This window comes from Porites lutea, chromosome 1 (genome assembly GCF_958299795.1).
Source record: "Porites lutea chromosome 1, jaPorLute2.1, whole genome shotgun sequence".
NCBI lineage: Eukaryota > Metazoa > Cnidaria > Anthozoa > Scleractinia > Poritidae > Porites > Porites lutea.
The window spans coordinates 20,933,798-20,943,797 of record NC_133201.1 but is presented as its reverse complement, the minus strand read 5'-3'; the positions used below and the strand labels follow the sequence as shown (position 1 = coordinate 20,943,797).

Below are 10,000 nucleotides of genomic sequence, written 5' to 3'. Positions count from 1 at the left end.
AAGTGCTACTACTGTGTGTCAGGATCTAACCCTATGTTAAGTTTATAATACCTTTCTGTTTAAAAAAGTAACAAATTTATTATTTTTCTTGTCAGGCAGACAGCATGTAAAATAGGATGTAAAGAGATTTCTCTTCTTACTCCAGGCTGTTTGAGAGCAATTTGGTCATTAACCAACAAGGGTACATACCGGTAACTACATGAAGGAATAAAGAAATTTTAAGCCAATATAATGGCAACTCATAAAAAAACCCAATCATTTATTGTCCTTTGTAAAAGATAACATAGTCTGAAAAATGTTGGTGAGACATACATGTAGTTTAGTCCAAGAGGAAAAACAAAAGCTAATCAGTGTCCATTTAAAGTCATACAAAGTATCAAAGTATTAATTGTTATCAGTTCCATTGTTTTAATGCCATTTTTGTAGCTACCACCACTGTTATCGTATAAGAATGATCAGAAGACTTCCCAAGTGGGGAATTTTCCTAGGAATATGTGTCCCACAGAATCTGGCCCGTAAAACTTGAGGAAAAGATCCAAAAAGGGGAAAAATCAAGAATAAAAGCATTTGCAAGTGGACATTTTGCCCAAAACACACTGTTTGCAATTAGTCTGGCCATTTTTGTGTGATAATCTGCCCCAAGAGTTGTACACAAAATTAGCTATAGGCTGGCATTTGTTCCTGATGATAAATTACAGCATCTAAAGTTTGGGCATGCAGTTTTATTTGTTGTTGTTTTATTGCTAGGCAACTCCACCCAACCAGCCGAATATTCCACCACACTAAAAGCCATGTGTGACACAATTCAGCAAATTTATGGGCTTTTAGGTGTTACTTCACAAAGAATTATTTTTTCTGTTAAAATGGAGAGGATTGGTAGAGGGAGTGACCTATGATAAAAATAAAGGGAGCCAGTCACCAGTTATTCAAAAGGGTAAACAGCAGTCAAGGTTAATGGAGTGGATACCATAACTGTATTTGTTTATGTTAAGTCCTTAGTGTACATGTACATCGTGCCCACAAGTTGACCATAGTGTGAAATTGACAGAAGGATGCAGAGAGAGAATAAGAATGAACATCCCAAAACCTACAATACTCTAAGGATACTACATCTCCTTCATGTTCTTGTGTGCTTACTTTTTCTTTTTCCTGGCTGGTTCATCAAAGTCTTGTTGCTTTTTCCTTCCTCCCCCTTTGCTACTTCTGCCACCTACAAAATAAAGTACTAAATTATTTCAAACCTTGTCTAACACAGCATATGGGATGAAGACATTATTGTCAAACATTAATATTTTTCAAAGCCAATCTTGCGGACTTATGACTTCACAAAAATAAAGGAAATAGAACTGTTAAGGAGATTTGGTTCTCAGATAAAAATTAAGACAAAATTTTAGAACACACTGAACAATGTTTAATGTAACATCCAGAGCCCTTACACTCAGTCAGAAAATTGGTTCCTTTTTAAAACCCACTTTTGGTGTCAGAGTACCGGATGTAACACTGCCATGCTTGATAAACATGTGTTACATCGACAACATCTCACCCTTATTTGCCACTTAAGAAACAAAAAGGAAACTGAGATGAGTTAACATCCACAGGGACTTCTTGAACTGTGACACAATGTACTAGGAACAGGGAAAAAATAGGCCAATAGCTGACTGGCGCATCCCCAATAACAACCCTGGAACACCACGGGACAGGTTCTGGCCTCAGTTCTCTTCTTGGTTATAAAGAGAAGAATGAGACTGAACATAATGCACATAATGTACTGTAAAATTCTGAAAATAACTCCCATAGCTTATAATAGCCATCTTTGTATCCTGATGGGATACATTAGCACTTGTTTTAACCTGAGATAAAATTAAATTAATTAAGGGTTTTGCTTCTAAAGAAACTGTGGTGTTGTATTGGTAGGGGATTGAAATACAGAATGTTTTTCTATCAACTGAGGCCACCTTGTGGGACAAAGAAGCTTATGTTTTGAACTAAAGTCCTTCAACAGAGCTTGTTTTAGCCTCCCTGCAATGGTAACCTTTTGCCATGAGCACTTACTTCTCTCTCCCAGATTAAGAAGATAATTTTGAAAAGGCCAAATTGTATTTAAAAATTAATAACCTTTCTGGCATCACTTCCTTCTTAGCAAGTCAATGATTGGGATTAACCAGTGATTTTGTTACAAATAGTTATGGGGAGTCCTGCGACTCAAGAGTCATGAGTCCCTGTCCATAACTAAGGAGTACCAGTTCAAAAAATACCAAGGAGTCCTAAATTCAAAATGCTTGGGCCTTTACGTAACCAGACAGTTAATGTGGAGACAGATGCCAACACTCTTTATTACAGTTTACTGAAATTAAAATATAGTCCGGATCAATTAAGGTTTCTGGGAAACTGCCCACCTATCCCTTCCCTAAGCCAACATTTTGAACTAAGTGAGAAGTAAGTGATATTATTATTCATTCAAAATATTTCCCCGATTCTGATTGGCTAAAAGCACACATTTAATTCACCATAACCAGTTACTGATGACCAAATTTGGAAGAATTTTGACTTTAACAAGGAAATGACGTCAAAAATGCAGCATTTTCGCAGGTTAAGGCACCGTTAACCGAGAAGACCTGGGCACGAGGTTGAGTTGTTTTGGTTGTGAACTTGAAAAAATGGCGGACATTTCACTCGTTTCAAGAGTAAGAACTAGGCGAAAAAATAGCTAAAAACATGGCAAGAACAGCAAGAAAGCAAGAAGACAACTCGAAGGGCGACATCTGCTATTTGGAGAATATTTGCGGAGCTGGACAAACCTAAACCTACACTATCGAAGATGAACTGAACATCGATGGATCGATGGAGGTAAGCATGTTTTAGCTATGTTTTTAAACTTGGAATTATTTTGAATGAATAATAAAACAGTTATTGAATTCGGCTTTCGTATCATATGAAGAATTATGGAGATCTCGAAGGGCGTTATCCGCCTCTGCCTACGGCCTCGACGAATAACACCCTCCTCGATCTCCATAATTCTTCATAAGATACTCAGCCTCATTCATTAACTGTTAAATGTTGGCTTAAGGGAGGGGTAGGTGGGCAGTTTCCCAGAAACCTAAAATTGATCCTATATAGTCCCTCTATATATTTAAAGCACAAAAAAGAATAAAATAAAATGCATCTTTAAACAACAGCCACAGAAATCACACCAACAGGATATTCTATCAAAAAATCTTTAAATTGATTGATCGTTGTTTGTGTCCTATGGGAAGCATGCCATGAATTATTTTGTGTCTTTGCGGATTTTTATGCGTCAGCGAAGCAGGACACAGAGATAACAATATCACTGATTAACAATGAATTTTCAATCCATACAAGAATTTATTATTAATATTATTTCTTTTAGAGATGAATAACTTGTTACTGCTGTTAAACACATACCTGACTTACTCTTCCGTTTTGGTGTTGGTGATTCACCTGTAGATTGTAAAAAAATAATATTGTAACTGATTCAAAATTTTAAAAACATGATTTACAGTAGATACAATGTACCAAGCGTACAATGTATTGAGCTGTCTTTTTCGTGGTGAAGATCTCATGACAGTATTACAAACTGGGTATCAAAAAAGTTTAATTTTCCAGTTATTTGTGATTTTTCTGATTGGGGTGCAAAGATTGGAACCGACTTTGCAAGCATTAATGTTATTTCCCTATTGCAAAGAATAATTCTCGATCAAGCAGTGGGGGCAACTTCTACAGGAATGTCTGTGTAACCAGTCAGTGTATGACTTGAAAGAAAAAAAGTGGACTGATCAAAAGAAATACAGCAAGGAAAGTATAACACTTATCTGTGTCAGCTGAATCGAGAATGAACATTGATTTATAGCGGAGCTCTGGCGCGCGAAGCACCATGAGTAATAAAATTTGGTAAACCATCCATCCGAGAAAATTTGGTTATGACGTAGCGTACGCCCGTACACTCTTTGCGGGAGAGGGAAGGGAATCAGGTGTCAGCCTGTCCGGGGGAGGAGTATGTTATAAATCACGCGATGCATTCGTGCAACCCACCTGTTTCTTGGCGGGAAATCGCGCAAGAAACGACGTGGCTGTCGTCGCGTTCAAAAACAGGTTTACTTCAACGGAACTACTTCATTGCATAAGGATTTTGTGTCCGGAGAGCTCAGTTTCAATAAACTTTTTCGAAGAAATTGTTATGGCAACAAACAATAGCGGATTGGATTCAAACTATTTGCTTGTAAGTGAAAAGCGACGGGGATTCAAGTGGAAAATTTATGCAGCATCTGCGACTTGTTCACTGATAGCTGAAGCTGACAGAGTTTTGAGTCATCTTTTGGTGTTTTTACCTGTCTTTTTGCACTGGATCTACAAAATGAAATACAGCAGCTATCAACATTCTTTTGTTGTTCTTGGCTGGCTTGTTTACTGGGTTGTGATTGAGAAATGCGCCGCACGAGAAAAAGAAATCGGGAATCATCGTTTTCAAAAATAAGCTACTCTTAGTAAGCTTACTTCCCCTTGCTGGACCATGCGAAAAATCTTAAGCGATTCTGGCCTTACTTGATGGGTTTCCGTGCTGCATCTCGACCGGTAAGCTTGAGTAATTTTATAGCATTTTATGTGTTTTCTTTTTTCATGTTTATGCCATCATTTTACGCACATTTGTAAGGTTTGAATCAATTTATTTGACCTAGTAGAGAACTTAAAAAAGTCTTTAGACATTTTCTGACCGCGACTAGAAGAAAAAGTTCTGAAAAATAGTTTAGTTATCCTATTGTTTGTAAAAAGAAAACTTTGGGCGATATTCTTGCCTGGAGTTCATCTTGCAAAATAGCAAACACGGCGAAGGCGGCTTAAAACTCAAGGCTTAATAGGATTCTTAGAGACACTTTAATACTTAATTGTCTTCGTGAATGAAGATTGATTGATTGATTGTTAGTAGTCTCTCTTGCAATTTGTCATTAATGTTTTCAGTCGTTCATGAACATTACCTTGCAGGAGTACTCAAAATGTTGCGCGTATTAAACGCTCGTTAAGTTTACACATCATTATAAAACCATTAAATACCATTAAGTGTAACTCTATTAGTGTTCATTCAAACACTCCACAGCTTGCAACTAGCTGGCTGTTATATAGGTGATTTTGGAACTTTTTTTAGTGGTTTCGCTAAAAGCCCACGCGTGCTTCGATCGTCCTGAATATTGAATGAGTGCAATTTATATTTCAAAACTGTGAAATACTGCATTCTGTCTGAGGTCTGTATGATAAAAACAGCGCCTCATAGTACTGTTTCACCTCAGACTGTCAGATGTGATGTATGAAAAGTATAAAAGGTTGGTTTACACGCCCCCAGAATTGTTAGCAAGATTTTGTAAAGCAAACTTGTCAAACGGAAAAAATTCTGCCGGATTTACTTTCCAAGTATTTGTTTTCCAGGCCGAATCTACTGTGATCAAGAGCCATTATGGACGTTAAATGTGATCGAAGATGATTGCTATTTTTTGGGTGTACATATAAAGGCGGTCAACTCGATGTAAGGTTTGGTGCACTCTTGGACTGTTAGCAAATTATTTTTCTCTCAAATCACTTAGCCTTAATCCCTCAAAACAAAAGTCACATGAATGTGCTCTAAAGTGAAATGATTTGTGGAATACAAGTTTATTGTTTGATTGAAATTACAAATTTATTAATGGGAGCTTCGCTTTTAGCCCTGGCTAAATCTATATAATTTATTATGAATTTATTCAAATCATCATTGTTGTGCAACATGAACATGGCAAAGTGTTTTGTTCACAAAAGCCTCCCCCCCCACTGATATTTAAAACTGCATTGTTTGCTCTTGTGCTGGCCTGGTCCTTTGTCGGTTGCCACGCCAAAACCACTGTAGTCAATATCAGGGTATAATGACTTTGTAATTTTAGCGTTACTTTTCCAACTTACTTTCAAAATCTGAATAACCAGCTTCCTTGGCGTGCTGTTCCTTAAGGTCTGCCTCAAATCTGGCCAAGTCAGCATCCAGTTTACGGATGTGCTTATCAACCTGTGAACAAAAATCAGAGAAAAAATACTAGTTGTTATGTCCTACAGCTGTCAAATACCGAGAACTTCAAAGCTCATGTACATAATTATATGCCCTGGGTCCAAGGACTTAATTACATGGCATGGGAGAAAGGAAGACTACGTAAGATTGTTACATTGTACATTCTAATAATATTGTTTCAGAGTAGACAAGGCTTTGATCCCTCTGGTCTTGCTTCAACTCATTATTTCAACCAAAGTACTTTTCAGGGCGTGATACATAATATTTAACCATTGATTTATAATAATAATAACATTTAATAATAGTAATAATGATAATAATAAAAAACTTAATTATCAGAAGCAAAGTCTGCATTCTTGCTTAGAGAACATACAGTATAATATTATTGTATAAATTATAATCACCTTACAAATTCAGTTTGAATACATCTTAAAATAGCATCAGCAAAACAATGAGACACTGGTAAAATTAGCTTTCATTTTGTACACACCTTGCTATTACAGACAACAACTAAATCTACAGCAACTATAAATAACACACTTTTAACTAGAGTAAACTCCCTTTATAATGTATTTGTTGTAGTTAATTTTTGTTTTTGGATATGGTAATATATGCTAATGAAGTTGAAACAAAAGAGAAATAAAAATTACCTGAGATAAAAAATAAACTACAACATATACATATGTGCCCAGATAAATCAACTCCCATTTAGGTTTTTTTGCGATGTACACAATGCTATTCATTGCAAATCTTGCACCAATTTTTTTCTTTTCCTTACATCACCATTAAGACCTAATGCCACTCGCAATAAAACAGGGCTATCATTTAGAGGCGGGGGCCGGCGATTTTCCCCGGCCACTATGAATGTGGGCACCGGCTACTTTAATAGGAAAATAGAATAAAAAAGAACCAAAAGAAATCCCTAGCTGGTTCATTTCAACTTGAAATCTTAGTGGCAGCCCTGCAATGAAAATAGTGATGAAGCACAAATCCCAAAGCACAAAGCACAAATCCCAAATCATAAATCTCTAGGTCTCTAGAAGTAAATCTTAGATCTCTAGTAGTTAGATACTTTGTGATCTCCAGAGCTGAACAAGCAGTGAGAGGGTAATTTTGATTAAGACCGCATTAAGTGACATAATGGACAATCCATGCAGACTGGATATCTAACTGTTGTTGTTGAGAGGAATATGCAATAAGCCTCAAACAACTGTAAATTGAGCCTATTTTAAGCCTTGAGTTATAAAAAATAAGATTGGGGACTAACCATTTCATATGTCTGCATGGCCAGCTGAACTTTATCATCTCCATATTCTCTACTCTTAACAAAGGCATTTTCAATCTTCTTTAAGTGTAGGGTTCTCTTAGGTGCATCCATATCCCTCACATTTGCCATGTACTCTTCTGACATGGTGTTAATTTCTTTTGATAAGTCTAAAAGTATGGAAAATGATGCATAAAATACTAAAACCATGTGGCAAAATCATGTTAATTTATTCAGTTACCATGAAAACAGGAAAAACTTACTAAGTCTTGGTAGTTATAAGGTTTACAAAAAGGAAAGTTATGGAGTTTTTTTATATTTGGGCCTAAAGATCAGAAGTCAAATGAATGGTAATGGCTTTTTCCACGAGAAATACACAATGTACATTGTCTTCTCTTCTCTTCAAGTCATTCTTTCTAGTGTTGTTGACATTTCCACACGTCACCCAGTGTCTTACATGTATGTCCATAGTCAAGTCATAAATGTATAAACTTATGTAACACTAGAAGTACATTATTTAAGGATTCAACTGTCAACATACATGTATAACACTGTCAACATATAACACTAGAACTAAGAAGTAAGAATTCCTTCTGTTTGCCCTACTGCAGGACAAATGTAAGACAATTTCCACTATGTTTTCAAGGGTCGAAAATAGCCCTGAAATTGAGAATACCTCTAGTATTGCTGTGTTCACTTTTAAACTAAAGTCATTTTTCTTGGTAAACACCGAATGCAAATATGGCGTACCTCTTGGCCAGCCCGGGTCTAGTTATGTGAAAGCCAGGCTAGTCAGGCCACAAGAGTTTTGTTTTGACTGTGTGTCTTAGCGATTGAGTCAATCGATGAGGTTTGCTTCGAGTTGTTACGTGTACGTGCTTAAGAGCCATTAAAGAGGAGATTTAACTCCAGCAGAAACGAAAGTTGATTATCTTCCCTTTGCCAAGGTTCTTTACGAAGAAAGAAATGGATTCACGCAAGCGATTCAGCGCGGCAAATGGAAGGGCTTCACTGTCACAGAGTTAAAAGAACGAAAGTGTGCTCGCTTCACTTCAAAAGAGAAGACGCACTAAACTATTTAAATGGGAGAGGTGAGAGATGGTCCTGTTTCAAGTTCGCTTTGTTCGTTCTCAGGAAAGGTAAACATTCTAAAGAACGAGTGAATCCGCTGTCACGACTACTGTGCATGAAATATTTACAACGAGGCCTGCAGGGCCATAAAAGTAGCAAGTTTTGGAAAACCATCGTTAGTTTTTCTCGAAACCCTTGGACAAATTGCTCAGTAAAATAGATCACGAGCAAGTGCAAATACAGTGCTCTAATACTTGCAAGCTCTTCCCCACCAGAACCTTCAACCTTCTTCGTACTTTCTTAGTTCGCGGAAGTTCCTGTGTTAGTTTTTTCAGTGCACTTTTATTAAAGGACTGTTCTTCAAACATGTTGCTTTCTTCTGGTTCTTATAATTATGGTTTCACAGGCTATGCTTGTAGAATTACCAGGCAATTGTTATTGTTGTGTTTCATTCACACTCATCACTATTGTCATATTTTAATGCAGCTGTTTCCAACGTGAAATCTGAAAGATCTTACAGTCGACATTGGAAGACCCTGTTTTCGAGAATGTTTACCTTTTATTTTGGATAAACAACAGATCATGCAAACATCATGGAACAGCACCATCTCTTGTGAAAATGCTTTCCCTCAAATACTTCCCTGAGTCCTCTCTTCTAAAGCAAGTGAAGCGAACACACTTGCGTTTTTGCTGTAAAGTGCTCCCCATCGCCGCGCCAAAATGCATCAATCCTTAAATTTCTTTACGAAACGATCTCGGGAAAGTAAAGGTAGTTCCAGCTAGAGTAAAATCTCCTTTTTGGTGGCACTCAGGCACACAACAACTCGAAGTAAACCACATAGATTGACTCAATCGCTAAGACTCGCAGTCAACAAAACTCTTGAGGCCTCACTACCCTCAATTTCATGCAACTAGACCAAGGCCAGCCAAGAGGTCCACCATATTTGCATTTGGTGTATAAGCACACTTTACTTCTCTTAATGCTTGTGTGTAGTTTTTCGCTTTTTTTTCTTGTATATTCTTGCATTATTTTTCTCACGTTTTCTTTTTTGTTTTCGCACTTGCACGTTCTATGTTGTAAAGAAATTGTATGTGCTTAGTTAAATTGTCTTGCCAATGAAAGTATTTTATTTAATTGTGGGTGACAAGAGGAGCCTGCAATCCTAATCTCCAGGTTGTTATTACGCATGCGTCGCCTGTATGTAGCCAGCATTCAATTGGACTTCCACTAAGAATGAATGGAATGCACAAAATGCAATTTGATCACGTGCGTTTAGACTTTTTATCACTCATAATCTGATTACGCGTGTTTAGACTATCTGTCATGTGACACTTCTGCAAAGAACAGTGATGGAGCAAAGGTTTGACCTTCGATCGTTGTTGCCTGCATTGAGTTTGAGTTTGAGTTTATTATTTCCCATAATATTATACAGTACATACGGTGTGTTACAATGTAATGAATTTGGGAGGAAGACTAAAGAAACCCTTATGGGCTTTTACAAGTAGTCTCCCTGAAGGTAACAAAAGATCTATTGAAATTCATTGAAATGGTATCAGTGAAATAGATTATAATTAACGGACAGAGATACAATAATTGATCTTACACATATATTACAAATACTTCA

The 10,000-nt window shown here is 36.9% G+C and overlaps 1 protein-coding gene across 2 annotated transcripts in view; it reads right to left on the bottom strand.

Moving 5' to 3' along the window:
• Positions 1-10,000, bottom strand: part of LOC140946557 (inhibitor of growth protein 4-like) — a 23,752-nt gene that overhangs the window by 4,615 nt on the left and 9,137 nt on the right. For both annotated transcript variants that reach the window (XM_073395688.1, XM_073395695.1), the window contains exons 3-6: positions 7,308-7,474; positions 5,941-6,040; positions 3,424-3,459; positions 1,138-1,210 (exon numbers count right to left, since the gene is read on the bottom strand). In XM_073395688.1, the coding sequence (XP_073251789.1) occupies positions 1,138-1,210; positions 3,424-3,459; positions 5,941-6,040; positions 7,308-7,474 (376 nt within the window). The remainder of the gene's footprint in view (positions 1-1,137; positions 1,211-3,423; positions 3,460-5,940; positions 6,041-7,307; positions 7,475-10,000) is intronic.